The sequence below is a fragment of the Ascaphus truei genome, chromosome 5, assembly GCF_040206685.1.
Source record: "Ascaphus truei isolate aAscTru1 chromosome 5, aAscTru1.hap1, whole genome shotgun sequence".
NCBI lineage: Eukaryota > Metazoa > Chordata > Amphibia > Anura > Ascaphidae > Ascaphus > Ascaphus truei.
In genome coordinates this window covers 305,608,777-305,630,337 of record NC_134487.1, presented here as the reverse complement: position 1 = coordinate 305,630,337, position 21,561 = coordinate 305,608,777, and the positions used below count along the sequence as shown (strand labels likewise).

Below are 21,561 nucleotides of genomic sequence, written 5' to 3'. Positions count from 1 at the left end.
GGGTACGCAGACTCTTCCCGGGGTGAGGCTGTTTGGGAATGTCCCCAGGTGTGGGGTGCAGACTCTTCCTGGGGTGAGGAGGTTTGGGAATGTCCCCAGGTGGGGTGCAGGCTCTTCCTGGGGTGAGGAGGATTTTCCCCTTGTTGCTGCTTTTCTGGGAATTTATCAGAGGCTTAAATCCATATATACAGGAAGCGTTATACATAAACACGCATCCCCACATGTGATATGATGCAAGACTTTCTCCTTAATGACCAGAGACCTACAACATCCACCATTAGCAGATACTACTGAAATCTCTTTCAAATGTGTTGCAAGTATTTGTAAAGTACAGTTGTTTACAAGAGATATTAATGCTTCTGATTTTTACTTATCATAAATATAATAAGCTGCAACCTAACCTATAACTACACAGGCAGAACCTTGCAAGGGGCGATTTGCACATCTCAAAAATGTTGGAACAAACAGATTTCTTTAAGCAAGTTTATATCTAAAGCCTTCTAAAGAAAATGTGTTATATATCAGTGTCAGCGCTGCAATGTTCCCGTTGGAAGATTTCCCAGTGTTAGGAAAACAAGCGCTTCCTGCTCGGGCTTTGCACATAGAACTTTCCTGCCATCTAGCGTCTCAAGTCAGCCAGAGCTGCGGCATCTCAACCCTGTGGCTCACTGCAACACACGGGGAGAAGAAACATGTCACTGGGGGCTCACTGCAACACACGGGGAGAAGAAACATGTCACTGGGGGCTCACTGCAACACACGGGGAGAAGAAACATGTCACTGGGGGCTCACTGCAACACACGGGGAGAAGAAACATGTCACTGGGGGCTCACTGCAACACACGGGGAGAAGAAACATGTCACTGGGGGCTCACTGCAACACACGGGGAGAAGAAACATGTCACTGGGGGCTCACTGCAACACACGGGGAGAAGGAGCTGAAACATATCACTGGGGGCTCACTGCAACACACGGGGAGAAGGAGCTGAAATATGTCACTGGGGGCTCACTGCAACACACGGGGAGAAGGAGCTGAAACATGTCACTGGGGGCTCACTGAAACACACAGGGAGAAGGAGCTGAAACATGTCACTGGGGGCTCACTGCAACACACGGGGAGAAGGAACATGTCACTGGGGGCTCACTGCAACACACGGGGAGAAGGAGCTGAAACATGTCACTGGGGGCTCACTGCAACACACGGGGAGAAGGAACATGTCACTGGGGGCTCACTGCAACGCACGGGGAGAAGGAGCTGAAACATATCACTGGGGGCTCACTGCAACACACGGGGAGAAGGAGCTGAAATATGTCACTGGGGGCTCACTGCAACACACGGGGAGAAGGAACATGTCACTGGGGGCTCACTGCAACGCACGGGGAGAAGGAGCTGAAACATATCACTGGGGGCTCACTGCAACACACGGGGAGAAGGAGCTGAAATATGTCACTGGGGGCTCACTGCAACACACGGGGAGAAGAAGCTGAAACATGTCACTGGGGGCTCACTGCAACACACGGGGAGAAGGAGCTGAAACATGTCACTGGGGGCTCACTGCAACACATGGGGAGAAGGAACATGTCACTGTGGGCTCACTGCAACACACGGGGAGAAGGAGCTGAAACATGTCACTGGGGGCTCACTGCAACACACGGGGAGAAGGAGCTGAAACATATCACTGGGGGCTCACTGCAACACACGGGGAGAAGGAGCTGAAACATGTCACTGGGGGCTCACTGCAACACACGGGGAGAAGGAGCTGAAACATATCACTGGGGGCTCACTGCAACACACGGGGAGAAGGAACTGAAACATGTCACTGGGGGCTCACTGCAACACACGGGGAGAAGGAGCTGGAACATGTCACTGGGGGCTCACTGCAACACACGGGGAGAAGGAGCTGAAACATATCACTGGGGGCTCACTGCAACACACGGGGAGAAGGAACATGTCACTGGGGGCTCACTGCAACGCACGGGGAGAAGGAGCTGAAACATATCACTGGGGGCTCACTGCAACGCACGGGGGAAGGAGCTGAAACATATCCCTGGGGGCTCACTGCAACACACGGGGAGAAGGAGCTGAAACATATCACTGGGGGCTCACTGCAACACACGGGGAGAAGGAGCTGAAACATGTCACTGGGGGCTCACTGCAACACACGGGGAGAAGGAGCTGAAACATGTCACTGGGGGCTCACTGCAACACACGGGGAGAAGGAGCTGAAACATGTCACTGGGGGCTCACTGCAACACACGGGGAGAAGGAGCTGAAACATGTCACTGGGGGCTCACTGCAACACACGGGGAGAAGGAGCTGAAACATGTCACTGGGGGCTCACTGCAACACACGGGGAGAAGGAGCTGAAACATGTCACTGGGGGCTCACTGCAACACACGGGGAGAAGGAGCTGAAACATATCACTGGGGGCTCACTGCAACACACGGGGAGAAGGAACATGTCACTGGGAGCTCACTGCAACGCACGGGGAGAAGGAGCTGAAACATATCACTGGGGGCTCACTGCAACGCACGGGGGAAGGAGCTGAAACATGTCACTGGGGGCTCACTGCAACACACGGGGAGAAGGAGCTGAAACATATCACTGGGGGCTCACTGCAACACACGGGGAGAAGGAGCTGAAACATGTCACTGGGGGCTCACTGCAACACACGGGGAGAAGGAGCTGAAACATGTCACTGGGGGCTCACTGCAACACACGGGGAGAAGGAGCTGAAACATGTCACTGGGGGCTCACTGCAACACAGGGGAGAAGGGGCTGAAACATATCACTGGGGGCTCACTGCAACACACGGGGAGAAGGAACATGTCACTGGGGGCTCACTGCAACACACGGGGAGAAGGAGCTGAAACATGTCACTGGGGGCTCACTGCAACACACGGGGAGAAGGAGCTGAAACATGTCACTGGGGGCTCACTGCAACGCACGGGGAGAAGGAGCTGAAACATATCACTGGGGGCTCACTGCAACGCACGGGGGAAGGAGCTGAAACATGTCACTGGGGGCTCACTGCAACACACGGGGAGAAGGAGCTGAAACATGTCTCTGGGGGCTTACTGCAACACACGGGGAGAAGGAGCTGAAACATATCACTGGGGGCTCACTGCAACACACGGGGAGAAGGAGCTGAAACATGTCACTGGGGGCTCACTGCAACACACGGGGAGAAGGAGCTGAAACATGTCACTGGGGGCTCACTGCAACACACGGGGAGAAGGAGCTGAAACATGTCACTGGGGGCTCACTGCAACACACGGGGAGAAGGAGCTGAAACATGTCACTGGGGGCTCACTGCAACACACGGGGAGAAGGAGCTGAAACATGTCACTGGGGGCTCACTGCAACACACGGGGAGAAGGAGCTGAAACATGTCACTGGGGGCTCACTGCAACACACGGGGAGAAGGAGCTGAAACATATCACTGGGGGCTCACTGCAACACACGGGGAGAAGGAACATGTCACTGGGGGCTCACTGCAACGCACGGGGAGAAGGAGCTGAAACATATCACTGGGGGCTCACTGCAACGCACGGGGGAAGGAGCTGAAACATGTCACTGGGGGCTCACTGCAACACACGGGGAGAAGGAGCTGAAACATGTCACTGGGGGCTCACTGCAACACACGGGGAGAAGGAGCTGAAACATGTCACTGGGGGCTCACTGCAACACACGGGAGAAGGGGCTGAAACATATCACTGGGGGCTCACTGCAACACACGGGGAGAAGGAACATGTCACTGGGGGCTCACTGCAACACACGGGGAGAAGGAGCTGAAACATGTCACTGGGGGCTCACTGCAACACACGGGGAGAAGGAGCTGAAACATGTCACTGGGGGCTCACTGCAACGCACGGGGAGAAGGAGCTGAAACATATCACTGGGGGCTCACTGCAACGCACGGGGGAAGGAGCTGAAACATGTCACTGGGGGCTCACTGCAACACACGGGGAGAAGGAGCTGAAACATGTCTCTGGGGGCTTACTGCAACACACGGGGAGAAGGAGCTGAAACATATCACTGGGGGCTCACTGCAACACACGGGGAGAAGGAGCTGAAACATGTCACTGGGGGCTCACTGCAACACACGGGGAGAAGGAGCTGAAACATGTCACTGGGGGCTCACTGCAACACACGGGGAGAAGGAGCTGAAACATGTCACTGGGGGCTCACTGCAACACACAGGGAGAAGGAGCTGAAACATGTCACTGGGGGCTCACTGCAACACACGGGGAGAAGGAGCTGAAACATGTCACTGGGGGCTCACTGCAACACACGGGGAGAAGGGGCTGATACATATCACTGGGGGCTCACTGCAACACACGGGGAGAAGGAACATGTCACTGGGGGCTCACTGTAACACACGGGGAGAAGGAGCTGAAACATGTCACTGGGGGCTCACTGCAACACACGGGGAGAAGGAACATGTCACTGGGGGCTCACTGCAACACACGGGGAGAAGGAGCTGAAACATGTCACTGGGGGCTCACTGCAACACACAGGGAGAAGGAGCTGAAACATGTCACTGGGGGCTCACTGCAACACACGGGGAGAAGGAGCTGAAACATGTCACTGGGGGCTCACTGCAACACACAGGGAGAAGGAACATGTCACTGGGGGCTCACTGCAACACACGGGGAGAAGAAGCTGAAACGTGTCACTGGGAGCTCACTGCAACACACGGGGAGAAGGAGCTGAAACATATCACTGGGGGCTCACTGCAACACACGGGGAGAAGGAGCTGAAATATGTCACTGGGGGCTCACTGCAACACACGGGGAGAAGGAGCTGAAACATGTCACTGGGGGCTCACTGCAACACACGGGGAGAAGGAGCTGAAACATATCACTGGGGGCTCACTGCAACGCACGGGGGAAGGAGCTGAAACATGTCACTGGGGGCTCACTGCAACACACGGGGAGAAGGAGCTGAAACATGTCTCTGGGGGCTCACTGCAACACACGGGGAGAAGGAGCTGAAACATATCACTGGGGGCTCACTGCAACACACGGGGAGAAGGAGCTGAAACATGTCACTGGGGGCTCACTGCAACACACGGGGAGAAGGAGCTGAAACATGTCACTGGGGGCTCACTGCAACACACGGGGAGAAGGAGCTGAAACATGTCACTGGGGGCTCACTGCAACACACGGGGAGAAGGAACATGTCACTGGGGGCTCACTGCAACACACGGGGAGAAGAAGCTGAAACGTGTCACTGGGGGCTCACTGCAACACACAGGGAGAAGGAACATGTCACTGGGGGCTCACTGCAACACACGGGGAGAAGAAGCTGAAACGTGTCACTGGGGGCTCACTGCAACACACGGGGAGAAGGAGCTGAAACATATCACTGGGGGCTCACTGCAACACACGGGGAGAAGGAGCTGAAATATGTCACTGGGGGCTCACTGCAACACACGGGGAGAAGGGGCTGAAACATGTCACTGGGGGCTCACTGCAACACACGGGGAGAAGGAGCTGAAACATGTCACTGGGGGCTCACTGCAACACACAGGGAGAAGGAACATGTCACTGGGGGCTCACTGCAACACACGGGGAGATGGAGCTGAAACATGTCACTGGGGGCTCACTGCAACACACGGGGAGAAGGAGCTGAAACATATCACTGGGGGCTCACTGCAACACACGGGGAGAAGGAGCTGAAACATATCACTGGGGGCTCACTGCAACACACGGGGAGAAGGAGCTGAAACATGTCACTGGGGGCTCACTGCAACACACGGGGAGAAGGAGCTGAAACATATCACTGGGGGGCTCACTGCAACACACGGGGAGAAGGGGCTGAAACATGTCACTGGGGGCTCACTGCAACACACGTGGAGAAGGAGCTGAAACATGTCACTGGGAGCTCACTGCAACGCACGGGGAGAAGGAGCTGAAACATGTCACTGGGGGCTCACTGCAACGCACGGGGAGAAGGAGCTGAAACATGTCACTGGAGGCTCACTGCAACACACGGGGAGAAGGAGCTGAAACATGTCACTGGGGGGTCACTGCAACACACGGGGAGAAGGAGCTGAAACATGTCACTGGGGGCTCACTGCAACACACGGGGAGAAGGAGCTGAAACATGTCACTGTGGGCTCACTGCAACACACGGGGAGAAGGAGCTGAAACATGTCACTGGGGGCTCACTGCAACACACGGGGAGAAGGAGCTGAAACATGTCACTGGGGGCTCACTGCAACACACGGGGAGAAGGAGCTGAAACATGTCACTCGGGGCTCACTGCAACACACGGGGAGAAGGAGCTGAAACATATCACTGGGGGCTCACTGCAACACACGGGGAGAAGGAGCTGAAACATGTCACTCGGGGCTCACTGCAACACACGGGGAGAAGGAGCTGAAACATGTCACTCGGGGCTCACTGCAACACACGGGGAGAAGGAGCTGAAACATGTCACTGGGGGCTCACTGCAACGCACGGGGAGAAGGAGCTGAAACATATCACTGGGGGCTCACTGCAACACACGGGGAGAAGGAGCTGAAACATGTCACTGGGGGCTCACTGCAACGCACGGGGAGAAGGGGCTGAAACATGTCACTGGGGGCTCACTGCAACACACAGGGAGAAGGAGCTGAAACATATCACTGGGGGCTCACTGCAACGCACGGGGAGAAGGGGCTGAAACATGTCACTGGGTAGAATATTTCATTCAGGGACGCAATGACATTTAATTGGAGAGGAAATTATCACAAGGTTTTATTTAAATAGATAACTGAAGCAGGGGGTCTCTGGAGCAGAACCCGTTATCTATAGCACTGGGGACCCCCTGATTCCAGAGATACTTACCTCTGAAGTAGGTGCAGGTAGCTGCTCCGGCTCAGCAAGCCAGGCTATTATCTGTAGACATACTGTAGCCATGCTTCTAGAAGTAACTAATAGTGAAACATGTCACTTCTACACAGGATTTGCACTGTCAGAGCTTTTATCCTGTTCAAAAATGGTATTAGTCACGTCAAGTTTGTGAGTAAGTAGCCAGGCATCAAATTGGTCAAAAATGGCTCATGCACATAAGGGATTATTCTTAAATTAAAGTTGAAGTTACTTACCGCAGGGCTGTAAAGAAGACATTTTCTATACTAAGTATTTCTAATGATTTCATTTAATTGATTTACTTTAAAAAACATCATTCTAGTTTCTCCTATTCCGGCCCTGTCATAATCTATATAGGAATGCTACAGAACATTATCCTGTCTGAATTTCTGTTCCAAGAAGAATATCATCTTAGTCTGCCAGTTTAATGTTACATACTTTGTATAGAGTAGTGGTTTGCAACCTGTTTTTGGTTGAGTAACGCTATAATTATATGGGGAAATTCTGTGGAACCCCAACCCTCTCTAATAGCGCGTCTGAGATTAGATGCATTGTAAGGAACCCCAACCCTCTCTAATAGCCCGTGTCTGATATCAGATGCATGGTAAGGAACCCCAACCCTCTCTAATAGCGCTTCTGAGATCAGATGCATTGTAAGGAGACCCCAACCCTCTCTATTAGCGCGTCTGAGATCAGATGCATTGTAAGGAGAACCCAACCCTCTCTAATAGCGCTTCTGAGATCAGATGCATTGTAAGGAGACCCCAACCCTCTCTAATAGCGCGTCTGAGATCAGATACATTGTAAGGAACCCCGACCCTCTCTAATAGCGCTTCTGAGATCAGATGCATTGTAAGGGACCCCAACCCTCTCTAATAGCGCGTCTGAGATCAAATGCATTGTAAGTAACCCCAACCCTCTCTAATAGCATTGTAAATTTTTCTGTATTTTTTACAATTTTCGAATGTTCTGAAGATCGCAGGGACCCTTTAGGGGCGCCCTAGGAACCCCAGGTTAAAAAGACTGGTCTAGAGGCTGTTTAACTAGTATGTACCTTAAGGTGGTTCAGGTTTCAGGATATCCCAGCTACAGCACAGGTGGCTCAATAAGTCCCTGCTTCAGTACAGGTGGTGCAGTCTTCAACTGAGCCTCTCATTGAGCCATCTCTGCTGAAGCTGAGATATCCTGAAAACCTGACCTGTTTGTGGGGGGAGGGGGGTGGCTTGAGGACTGGAGTTGAGTACCACACCCAGGCTGAGTGCCACACCCAGGCTGAGTGCCACACCCACGCTGAGTGCCACACCCAAGCTGAGTGCCACACCCACGCTGAGTGCCACACCCACGCTGAGTGCCACACCCACGCTGAGTGCCACACCCACGCTAAGTGCCACACCCACGCTGAGTGCCACACCCACGCTGAGTGCCACACCCACGCTGAGTGCCACACCCACGCTGAGTGCCACACCCACTCTGAGTACCAATAAACACATTATTTCTTAGTAAGTGATTGGATGTTCTCAGCAGCTGCCGGCTGGGGTACTTTGGGTTTGAGACTATTGCGGGCCAAGTCACCATATGTTTATATGGTATTTAATCAAACCTAAAGCCAGGCAGGTCACTGGCTGTTCTTGTGAACTACAATCCATATGTATTTGCTGTTGTATATACATACAGTACAGTACATACACATACATGTGCATACATACACATACATACACATACATGTCAGCTCTTAAAGGGTGATGCAACATTCCAGGTGTCATTATTTTTGTGAATAGAAATGTACGGTACCTGTATAATCTGTTACATTTATTTTAAGCAGTGACAAAAAAGGTAAATATTTTCCGTGTGTGCGTTGAAAGATTTGTTCTGCGGTGGGATATTTTCCTGCCAGCGTGTTTTGCAGGTTTTTGTAAACTGTTCATGTTTAAAGGAAACAGTATTTGGTCTTTTCCTTTGATATAATAATAATAATAAAATGTAAACATTTCTCTTCTAGATTGAGGAACGGGCAGAGTTTTTGAATAAATCCGCTCAGAAGAGGTGAGTAAAGTATTTGTGGGGCAGATTAATCACAGCTGTAAAGCAGTAGCTGGGCCGCCAAACGTGTGTCCTACTAGTTATTTTATTTGACTTTACAAACTGTGCTTGTTAAAGTCTCTCTAAACTTGAATGATACAAAGTCACATTGCTGAGCCAGTCATTAATGGCCTCAGGACCGTCCCACAGTGGTAAGCAGGTAAGTGCCACCTAGGAGCGGCAGGTCTCTGGGGGCGGTGAGAGGGAGAGAGTAGCAGCCCTGACGCTTTCCTTTTTTTAATACATGTCGGATTGAAGATGGTGGTCGCCGGAACTAAAGCCCATTAATTTCAGCTCCGGGAACCACCTGCTTCCTGAGATACTTACCTCCGTAGGGGGTGCCCGTATCTCAGCTCAGGATTAAAGCTCCGTGTCACATGGGCCAATAATAAGCCGGATATGATGTCACGGTTTCCTATTGGCCCATGTAACATTATTACACTTCTCTATAATGAGAAAGGGGTAATTGTAACCAACATTTTGGCAAAATTCAGATGTGCAGCAATGTTCTTTTTAGAGAGCAGTGGTTTCCTCCTGGATATCCTTCCATGAACGCCATTCTTGTTCAGTATTTCTGATGATTGAGTCCTGGACACTCACATTAGCCGAGGCGAGAGTGGCCGGCAGATCCTTGGATGTTACTCTGGGGTTCTTTGTGACTTCCTGGAGGAATTTTGGTAGACGACCACTCCTGGGTAGAGTGACCGTGGTCTTGAACTGTCTCACAGTGGATCGGTGGAGCCCCCAATCCTTAGAAATGTTGTGTAACCCTTTTCTAGACTGATGAGCATCAATAACGGCTTTTCTGAGATCCTGAGAGATGTCTTTTGATCATGGCATGACGTGCTAACACACACCTGTATGGTGAAAACAAAACCCACAAAATGTCAGATATTCATATAGTGTAGGGCCTCCCAAATTCACATTTGAAGATCTACCTAATTATTTAAACATCTGATTCTAATTACTCCCATTAATTTAGCTGATAAAACCAGGGTTTCACTTACTTTTGCACATACCGACTCTTAATTTCTCTTAATTACTCATTGTAATCCATACCTCATTTTGTTTCAAAAGACATGGTATTGGTTATTTTAAACCCTATTGTATATTTAAGAAGGTGATTTGATCAAGAAGCTTATCATGGACAAACTATGGAAGATCCAAAATTATTTATTTATTTATTATTTATTTATAAAAATATTTTACCAGGAAGTAATACATTGAGAGTTACCTCTCGTTTTCAAGTATGTCCATTGCAGGTGACAAACTTCTCCTCGCCACTGTAACTAAAAGATCACAGCTAATGAAGCATAACTGGTAATTGTATTGTAGGAACGTCGGGTTGTAAAAAAAATGAACAATAAATAATGCATAAAAAAAGCACCTTAATATAAGCAAGACAGGGAGATCATTTCTATTACATTTTAACTAGCTTTTCATTGTGTGTGTGTGTTTATGCAGACATTATTATTTCTAGTGCATATTTTTATTGATGCATGGAATGTGTAGGCTGTAAATGTTGTTGAATATCTAAAGATGAAAATTTTATTTTAACAGTAGTCTTAAACCTGCACAACCATCCACGGTTGTCTCCAAGATTGACAGCAGACTGGAGCAGTACACAAGTGCAATTGTGGTATGTATAATTTCAGAAAACGTTGCCACTGTTTATACTTTAACCCTTAGGCTGAGTCCATGGTGACTCAGCCCGTGCGGAGGCGCGCTGAGGCTGAGGGAAAGCGGGTGCTTTCCCTGGCCTTGGTTAGTGCGCAGTCCGAGGGTGTGTCGGGGGGCGCGCCAGTGACGTCACGGAGCTGGTTCACCCTCATTGGGCGAACCGCTCACGTGACCGGCCCTGCGCTCCCATGAGCGCGAAATCTAAAATTTGGATAAGACTTACGTTTCCGCACGCTTGCGGAGTGCAGGGGCTCATTGCGGCTGCAGGGGCTCACTGGTACGCCTAAGCGCTGACCATGCCCGAGGCCTTAGACTTTCTTCAAGAAACTTTCAAGTCTTTTTTAGTCCACACATTCCAATGGACGTCTGTATTGTTCTCTCATCTTTTGGACTACTGTAGTTTGAAGGAAGAATGCAGCCTCCATAAGGAGAGAACGCTTCTGATGTATATTACTTTGAGTTGTTCAGCAGTAGTCAAAACTTACACAATGAGTAAAAATAAGTCAACAAAATATGGATAAGACAAGAAATCTCCCCCAAAAAAGGAAAACGCCAGAATGAGCAAATAACAGAAGGTAAGGGGGTCTCCAGCACATGCAGAGAAGTGGCCAACCCTGGTGATTTAGAGAGGATATAAATCCCGCGTGTTGCCTCGCTGAGTGCGTAGGGATGCATCCGTATTGGGTTTTCCTTTTGCATATTATGGCCCCGTGCGTTACCCTTTGTGTGGGAACAATCCATTCCCTTTATGTTTCAGAAGTGTATTCATGGAAGCAATAGTTACATCTTCTTCCTAAATGACCAGCGCTGGTCACTTCTTTTCACGTGCTGGACACCCCCTCCCTTTTGTTATTTGAGTACAAGTAAGTAATTAAACACATTTCCTGTGACTAGTTTATCATAATATTGCCCCAAAACAATCAAAATATGTGATAATGTCATTTAAAAGCCCAAAAGTACCAATCGAGTACTAATGGAGTATAAATGAATAGGGGGTAGATGTGCTATATCTTTATAGTGCATGCTGTGTACGTGGGTTTGACATGTAACTTACAGTAGATGTGTGTTGTGTTTATACACACAGTAAAGCTGAGTAGTTTGTTTATTAGACCACTATACTAAATATAGCGCTGCCGGAAATTACACAAGAACAATAAAGGAGCGTCTCGGATAACAGTGGGGGCGTTTGTTTGAAGACGTGCTATATAAAAAAGCATTTGTAAATACAAACGTCTTATTTCTGGTTCTACTGTTTCACAATCATGCAGCACTCGTACAGAACATCACACTGCAATTTGTATTTGCTGTGCATGTTGCAGAGGGGATGTATATACATACGTATATTCAGTACAGAATTTGGTGTGCATGTTGCAGAGGAGATGTATATACATACAGTACGTATATACAGTACAGAATTTTGTGTGCATTTTGCAGAGGGGATGTATATACATACGTATATTCAGTACAGAATTTGGTGTGCATGTTGCAGAGGGGATGTATATACATACAGTACGTATATACAGTACAGAATTTTGTGTGCATTTTGCAGAGGGGATGTATATACATACAGTACGTATATACAGTACAGAATTTGCTGTGCATGTTGCAGAGGGGATGTATATAAATACATATATACAGTACAGAATTTGGTGTACATTTTGCAGAGGGGATGTATATACATATGTATATACAGTACAGAATTGGTGTGCAGCGAGTGCTCTTTACTGAGGAACACACAGAGGTCACTGGGGTGCAGTATAATTAACCCGCTGTGGGCAGGTAGGACATAGTGTCCCAGTCCTCTGGCCTTCGTTCCTTAAGTCCCACCTGTCACCGCGGGCACAGCATTGTGACTCTTTTAGCTGTGGCTTTGTGTCACTTGCCCTTTACTAGCTGAGAGCTGTGAGAAAGCCAATGACATTTTGCCAACAGGTAACTGATGACTGAAGATGTTCGCCATGGACTAGTACTGTGTTTTCCAACCATTGGGTTCCCTGGGCATCCCTAAAGGGTTCCTTGTAATGTTCTGATCATTTCAAAATTGTATCAAATACAGAAGAATTTACAATGCTTCTGATCCCAGAGTTGCTATTAGAGATGGTTGGGGCTCCTCGGAATTTCACTTAGGGTTCCTTAACCAAGGAAAGGGTCGGAAACCTCTGGACTAGTCGGACAGACGAACGCGTTGGGAGAAATAACGGGCCGCTGTCTCTTTTTAGAGTAACAAAGCTGCCAAACCTGCCAAACCTGCAGCCTCCGACCTCCCGCTGCCGGCTGAAGGCGTCCGGAACATAAAGAGCATGTGGGAGAAAGGGAACGTTTTCTCATCGCCGGGAGGAGCCGGGTCGCCAAATAAGGTGATCGTCATTCTATTGGGAATGGAGAATAGATCAATCGTTTCCTTTCTGTAACACTCACAAAGGTTACGCGGGGACTGGAGCAGCGTTCAGGGGGGGGGGGGGGTGCAGGAAAGTGCGGATTGGTGGGAAGAATGATAAAAGTGAGCGCGGAGTGGTATAAAAGTGAGCGCGGAGTGGTATAAAAGTGAGCGCGGAGTGATATCAAAGTGAGCGCGGAGTGGTATAAAAGTGAGCGCGGAGTGGTATAAAAGTGAGCGCGGAGTGGTATAAAAGTGAGCGCGGAGTGGTATAAAAGTGAGCGCGGAGTGGTATAAAAGTGAGCGCGGAGTGGTATAAAAGTGAGCGCGGAGTGGTATAAAAGTGAGCGCGGAGTGATATAAAAGTGAGCGCTGAGTGGTATAAACGTGAGCGCGGAGTGATATAAAAGTGAGCGCAGAGTGGTATAAAAGTGAGCACTGAGTGTGCTTTGTTGTGAGACATACGTACAGGAATGATAATGGTGATCTCACTTCAGTGAATATTTCCCTCTTTGGACCCTTCTCATCTGATTTTGAAATATATAACGATGACCGTGCGCATCTTTGGGGTTCAGTACCTGTGTATAAAGGATCAGGTTACACCAAACTTAGCCGGCGCAAGTTACACGCACAGTACTGTGTACATTAACAGTGATTCTATACAATATAAATGCTATAATTATTTATCGCGTATTAACTGGTCATTAACGGTGTGATGTGGGAGCGCTCGTGCAGAGCGAGGTGAGAGTTTGCAATGACAGTAGATAATATTTTAAGTTGCAGTACACGAGAGTTACATGAACATGTGACTGGTACAGTATGTATGCAGTATGTATGTATGTATGTATGTATCTATGTATGTATGCAGTATGTGTGCATGTTACATTGTAAATAATGACAAACATATAATTGTATTTCTTTCAGACATTGTCTTGTTTTTAGATGTAATGAGTAAGTCATTTTAATGCAACTGAAAGGTTTTAACAAAGTATTTCTCTTTCTGAATGTGTAGACTTAAGAGAATGAACATTGTTAAATGTAACCTGTGTGCCAACATGTGAGCAGAACAATACAGTGTCATTCTTTTTATTAATACAATGGCACTTGTTTGAATGTCTTCAGTAAATTCATGTTTTGCAGTAAGTTAGTTTGTGACATTCCTAGGGCAGGAATTCCATTTCCCCTCATGCATTTGCATGTTTCACGCGCCTAGGATACAGGAATTTATAATACACTATTTGTAAAGCACTGAGCACATCACTGGTGCTGTATAAATAAACATATACATATACATAAATACAATATACATGTACGTGCGCTAAACTTGGAACGGTTCCAATATGTGGCTGTGTTTCTTGTTCCAGGAAACAGCTGGCTTAAAAGTTGGTGTCTCGAGTCGTATTAACGAATGGCTAACTAAAACTCCGGAGAGCAGCAAATCGCCTTCCTCAATGCCGTCAGTAAGTTCTAACGGGCCATATAAACGGGCCATATAAACGGGCCATATAAACGGGCCATATAAACGGGCCATATAAACGGGCCATATAAACGGGCCATATACAGCCGCAGCAAACCAAACTTCATCTAATGGGGACTTTTATGGTGCTCGATCTATTTTTTTATCAGTGGGTATCATGTGATGCTTTTTAAGTGCCAACCTAATCTTAGCGTGTGCCAGTGTATGTTTACATGTATATATGTGTGTGTATACCCTTGGGCTTAGCGTCCCCTTGGGTATATCCAGCTAAACAACTTCTATGGATCTTTTTAAAGTGACGTTTTCCGTGGAAGTCGCCTATACCAATCTGTGGGTGAAGAGGCGGAAAGTAAAGGAAAATGTGTGTGTACATATACATATATATATATATACAGTATACTGTGTGCTCATTTGCATGTCATTTCCCAGAATCCCTTGTTGTAGTGGAAGTGCTGTGTGCTGGGTGACAATGGGGAAAGGTGGGGTTGCAGACCTGCCTAAGACATGCAGATGAGCATACAGTTGTATTTACATTTACATTTGCTATATGCTTTACTGTGGAGGATTTTTGTCACTTTTTTTACTCACCATAACTTAACTCAGTATATATATATATATATATATATATATATATATATATATATATATATATATGTGTATATATGTATATATATATATATATATATATATATATATATATTAATATATATATATATATATATATATATATATATATATATGTATGCACAAAAATGGAAGAGCAAGCACTCCTAAATAGTTGAAATAATAATATATATATTAGTCGAAATAATCAGTTAAAATAATATGTATATATATATATATATATATATATATATATATATATATATATATATATATATAAATGTACAGTATAGGTATTTGCACAAGGACATTTCAAATATTTGCCTTCTTCTTTGCAGCTTTCTCTGCAAAAATAAAAAGACAAATATTTGAACAGTCCTTGTGAGTATAGTATATGTATTATTAAGAGCGGCCAGCTATAGGTTTTTCTTATTGATATTGGGATGCTGAAGGACTCTCATCCATTTGGTTTCCACCAGACGCCAGTAACAAGACGCCATGTTGAACACATGAAACCCAAGTGCATTTCTGCTTTTTTATATTGTACATTGATATTTTAATGCATTTCTATTTCATTACAATGTGAATGCTTTCCCAGACACCGGCTGTGGTTAAAACACCCCACCCTGTTGCTAAATTACAAAAACTAATGTTTATTATTCGTTATTCCATTCTCACCATTTCTAAAAACCTGGATATCTCTCTCCGGTGTTTGACACGGAGACAGCTGATGTTTTCGGTATTGTGATTTGTTTTTACGTTAGCGCCAGCCTGGCGTTAGCTCGACGTACGGCGTCTGTACTGCTGGTGATATCGGTTTCTCACAAATTATTTTGGGGCTTTACTTTTCTGTAACTGTGAGGAGGGGCATTTATCAATTTAATACTTTAATAATCACTCTATTTTTACTTTAATATGTAATTATACATTTTCCTAATTTTTTAAACTTTCAATTATCTCTAAATACTGCTCATGGTCTACCGCAATAAGGAGGGGTTTCATTGGAATTTGTCTTTGAAGTGGGAGAATATAATTTGTCAACCATTACCAGGGCTGCGGACAGGGGGGTATGCTGGCACATATGTCCTTTGCCCGGCGACGGACGGGAGCCCGACCCAGTGGTCTGAGCCCAGAAGTCGGTCCCAACTTCTGCTATCGGCCACCTGGATGGTCCCCCCTCCATCGCTGGGTAGTGCGTGGACAGACCCCGCACACCCACTCCACAGGTAGTGCCCGTATGGGGAGGTGGGAGAGGTTAGAGAAGGGGGTGGGGGGTGAGGATCTGAGCGAGGACGGGGGCCAGCTGTTCCTCTCTCGGTATATACATTTATAGCACCCATCTAATATCTTTGTATTCAAGTTCTTCTCATTCAGTTGACTTTGTTTCTTTATTCTTCTATCCTTCTGCGCTCGAAGAGACCTACTCTTAGAAGCCTATTTTCTTCTTCCTTCTTCTGTCCATCTTGGGATATGATCTTTTCAATATACTGATAAGGTACTGTAATATTATGAATAGATGTGTTAAATCTGACATCAGATGCAGTATTCCGCACCCAGTCGCACTGCCAGTCATGTTACTTGGTTTTATATTGACTTTGTCATAACACTGTGGATTTTCTTTATCTGCCATAAAGCAGCTAACTCAGACAAATGTACAATAATCTTGACCTTAATGGCGAAAGTATGGGGGTTTACAATTGCAAAGAAGATCCCTATTTATGTGGGGGATGTGTGTTATAGAGAGAGTACATGCTCCATGCATGTTTCTACACACTTAGACACTTTGAATATATTGTCTATTTACAGTTATATTTCGCAGCACAGGTACTAATTTAATTCCTTTTTTATTTATAAATGGTAGTATAAAATAAAATGTATTGCACAATATATTTGCATTTCTGTTTTTGTCCTCCAGGGGGCTCAGTACTATGTTGGTGGCTGTCAGAGGCGGCTTCGTGCTCAGCCCTCTGCCAGTCACGAATTGCAGTAGTGGAACAAACCCTTTTATCTTATCCATGTCAAATAGTGCGCATCACATCTCTATGCACATCCCTGCCCGCCAGCGATCCGGCTGCTTTATAAACACACAGCATAACATAGGAGAGAAATGTTCCCTTTAAACCACGGCATTATCCTGGTAATATTTCTGGTGTTAATAATAATAATAATATAATAGCATGTTCTTGTATAGCGCTGCTAGTTTAACGTAGCGCTTTACAGAGACATTTTGCAGACACAGTCCCTGCCCCGTAGAGCTTACAATCTATGTTTTGGTGCTTGAGGCACAGGGAGTTAAAGTGACTTGCCCAACGTCACAAGGTGCCAACACCGGGAATTGAACCAGGTTCCCCTGCTTCACACTCAGTGCCAGTCAGTGTCTTTACTCACTGAGCCGCTCCTTCTCCCAGGTTCCCTGCGTCACACTCAGTGCCAGTCAGTGTCTTTACTCACTGAGCCGCTGTTTCTCCCAGGTTCCCCTGCTTCACACTCAGTGCCAGTCAGTGTCTTTACTCACTGAGCCGCTCCTTCTCCCAGGTTCCCCTGCTTCACACTCAGTGCCAGTCAGTGTCTTTACTCACTGAGCCGCTCCTTCTCCCAGGTTCCCCTGCTTCACACTCAGTGCCAGTCAGTGGCTTTACTCACTGAGCCGCTCCTTCTCCCAGGTTCCCCTGCTTCACACTCAGTGCCAGTCAGTGTCTTTACTCACTGAGCCGCTCCTTCTCCCAGGTTCCCCTGCTTCACACTCAGTGCCAGTCAGTGTCTTTACTCACTGAGCCGCTCCTTCTCCCAGGTTCCCCTGCTTCACACTCAGTGCCAGTCAGTGTCTTTACTCACTGAGCCGCTCCTTCTCCCAGGTTCCCCTGCTTCCCACTCAGTGCCAGTCAGTGTCCTTACTCACTACATTAGTAGGTAGTTGTGGTGAAATGAAAAACATCGCTTGGATTAAAATTCCCTCACACAATGCAATTGTGGTTTTTTTTACAGTGAAATTACATTAGAATTTTGACAAATGACTTTGCTATAGCTGTACTTTTAGCGATTTGCAGAATAAGAGGAAATGTTTAATATTAATTTGTTTATTAAATGTTATCCATACATTTCTTTAACATCACCCTATGGAACGTTGCATTGTACTGATTCCCTCTCTCACTAAACTATGTGCACCCGCTTCTAGTCACATTACTGAAAGCATTAACGTGTTATTCATACTAAAGCATGTTGTTACAATGTTATTGTTACATCGCACCAGCCATGTACAGAGTGATTTCCAGTATACCTACAGTATATGCAGAGAATACAATGGGATAATAGAACATTACATGAATAAGACACTAGGTTAAAACACTGGGGAAACTGAATTCTGCCCCCAAAAATATACAGAGGGGACAATATTTACAGAAAAAGGATCTACCGTATTTCCTCGGTCCTAAGACGCACCTTTTTCCACATTTCAACATGTCTGAAATCGGGATGCGTCTTAGAATCGATGTATTAGAAAAACTGGTATTTGTAACTGGATCCTGGTTGGCTGCGCTGCCGCCGCGTTCTGTTCCTCGTGCTTTGGTTAGACGAGTTTCCCCATCTCGCATTTTCATTGGCTGAACCGCGGTCCTCTCACCCCGCTGTCCTGACCAATCCCCTGGCCACTTCGCGGTGGCCGGCGCCTCGGGCCTGTGCTGTCACGTGCTTCTCCCAACCCCCTAATGAATAGTCCGTGCGTGCAGCCACGGCCCCATAGAGACAGTGCACTGCGCCCAACACAACCACCGGGGGTCTATGAGACCGGCCGGCCCCCCAGCTCACTGTGCGGGTAAGAGCAGGAATCACGGGGTGCGAGAGAGTGAGGGAGAGTCACAGACATGTAACACACAAACATACCTGTATTTTCATATGCACAACACTTAATAGAATACAGAAGGTGTGTGTGTATATATGTGTATATACAGGGCCCAACAAATGCACTCGCCCGCATGCCACGGCGAGTGCATTTTGGTCGCTGTCGAGTGCTTACCTGCAGCGGAGTCCGGCGGCGGGGTGCGGTGATCTCCGTCTTCTCCTCTGCAAATTGTAATTTTTCCCCTGCAGGTTGACGCCGCGTTCCCATGGCAATGGGACGCCGTGATGTCACGGTGCCCAGTTGCATGACGTTGCGTGACGCCACGGCACCCCATTGCCATGGCAACGCGGCATCATTTGACGCTGCGCTGCCATTTTCTCAGGAGCTGCAAGGGAAACATTGCAGTTTGCAGGGGAGAAGTCGGAGATCGCCGCACCACGCCGCCGGACCCCCGCCGGACCCCCGCCCAGGTAAGAGTCATGAGGGGGTTGGGGGGTGAGGGAGTTACTTTTGGGGGAGGGGAGTTACTTTTTTTGGGGGGGCGAGTGGTTTTGCCCTAGTTTGTCGAGCCCGGTGTGTGTATATATATATATTTATTTTTTCTGCACTTTTAATGTAGTGTTTCTTTTTTTCCCCAAAAATGTTATTAAATCAATGATGCGTCTTAGAATCGAGGAAATCCGGTATATCAAAATTGCATGTTTTTTACATGTGCAAATTTACATGGTTTAAAATAACAACAATTTGCTTGGAAAGAAATAGGTGATATTTTTGTATTCCCCTTTTCATCTCCGACCTATATCGTAAGGAAGAAAATGTAACGATTATTTGTATATTTATATAACGCTGTTGTTTTATGTAAGCGACGCTATTGTTCTCTTAATGCTAATGTAGATTTGTGAATTCCTTGCTCAGGATTTAAGACCTGGAGATGTATCTGGCAAGCGGAATATCTGGGAGAAGCAGCAAGTAGAGAAGCCTGGATCACCATCCAAGGTAACGTGAGAGACAGTTTTAAAACATTGCTTGGGTATTCCCCCCCCCCCCCCCCCCTCCCGAAAACCCCTTTGAATAAGTCAGGCCAGTGGATATCTGTCCTCAGCCTAAACAGTGGTTCTGGGGAGACGGTTTCATTACGTGTAGCGTTTTTACTTACAAATACACACTTTCACTGTCTTTAAGTAATGGGAATTCTATTTAATTATTTGTATGTTCTTGCACCATAAACAGCAAACACTTTCTGTTAATGGGGCTCAAACTACTATTTTGCCTTCTGACTTGGCAGGATCCAGTTTCGCAGTTTGGTTGTTGCGTGCTGATGCACACATGTATCACACACACACACACACACCATGTATCACACACACACCATTGTATTGCATCGGATAATATCGTTACCAGTGTCACTTAATGTGGACCCCATTTCTTACCTGGACACTGGTAGTTTATCTGATAACTCTGGATTAACACTAGAACGGTGACTGTTTTTCTGAAGTTCATGCTCCAGCTCCTTCCGTCAGTGTCTTCGTTTGGTAGCCATGTTAAACAGAGAGATTTCCCGGTATGGGACTATGCTCGTGGTTCTGGAGTTCTTCCGTTTCCAATGATATATTTGTATAACATTTTGTCTCCCTGAGGATAGGGGGCAGGTGACAGTCACTGGTCTTGGCGTTAGTTAAAAGGATATAGCCTGCGGCCATCTTTCTTTCTTTTTATTTTACCAAAGAGAGAGCACAAAATGCAAACCTCCAGAACTGGCGCTCTCGGGGTAATTGCTGGCGCTCTCGGGGCAATTGCTGGCGCTCTCGGGTTAATTGCTGGCGCTCTCGGGGTATTTGCTGGCATGATAAACCAGAAAATACTCACCGATTCAGGAAAAAAACACATTATGGATTGAACCTGTGAGCAATTTGATGACCGTTCAGTACAAAACATTGTCTAATTTCATGCCAAATATTTAATTGTAGGTAACAGCAGGAGGAAAAAAGTCTGACACCAATGGTATGTAACGTTATATTCCTTTAAATGCATTTGAAGGGTCAAATGTCCCAGAATATATATTATTTTAAATGGAAGAATGAGTGGATTTACTTGTATTTCCATTATAATTTCTCCTTCTCATTCGACTGTTGCGTCTGGGTCAAACGCTGACTCCCAACCTTCAGCTAACTGCAAAATCACGTCTGCATGACGCATTGAATAAACGTGACACGCAGATCTGGTGAATTAAAGATGTTCATGTGAAAACAATCTCTGGTTAAACTTTTGATGAATTGAATGTAAACTTTAATCCAATTTGTATTTGTTCACATTCTGCTCATTTTTGTATCTATGTATCAATAATCACTGAAACCCCTCCCCACCCCATTCTATGTATCAATAATCACTGAAACCCCTCCCCACCCCATTCTATGTATCAATATCACTCAAACCCGTCCCCTGCCTTATTCTATGTTTCAATTACTGAAACCCGTCCCCTGCAACATCCTATGTATCAGAAATCACTCAAACCCCTCCCCCGCCATTCTATGTATCAATAATCACTCATACCCCTCCCCCGCCCCATTCTATGTATCAATAATCACTGAAACCCTCCCCTGCCCCATTCTATGTATTATTGTATCTATTTTTTTTAATATAAGGAAAG

At 46.6% G+C, this 21,561-nt stretch overlaps 1 protein-coding gene across 12 annotated transcripts in view; it reads left to right on the top strand.

Annotated features, from left to right (window-relative positions):
* The window catches only part of CALD1 (caldesmon 1), a 255,486-nt gene that overhangs the window by 230,328 nt on the left and 3,597 nt on the right, over positions 1-21,561 (top strand). For 11 of the 12 annotated variants that reach the window (XM_075603039.1, XM_075603040.1, XM_075603037.1 and 8 more), the window contains 6 exons: positions 8,860-8,903; positions 10,500-10,578; positions 12,839-12,976; positions 14,361-14,456; positions 19,830-19,910; positions 20,882-20,915. In XM_075603039.1, the coding sequence (XP_075459154.1) occupies positions 8,860-8,903; positions 10,500-10,578; positions 12,839-12,976; positions 14,361-14,456; positions 19,830-19,910; positions 20,882-20,915 (472 nt within the window). Of the gene's footprint in view, positions 1-8,859; positions 8,904-10,499; positions 10,579-12,838; positions 12,977-14,360; positions 14,457-16,492; positions 16,572-19,829; positions 19,911-20,881; positions 20,922-21,561 lie in introns of those variants that run through there. The other variant, XR_012801944.1, reaches the window with a different exon arrangement.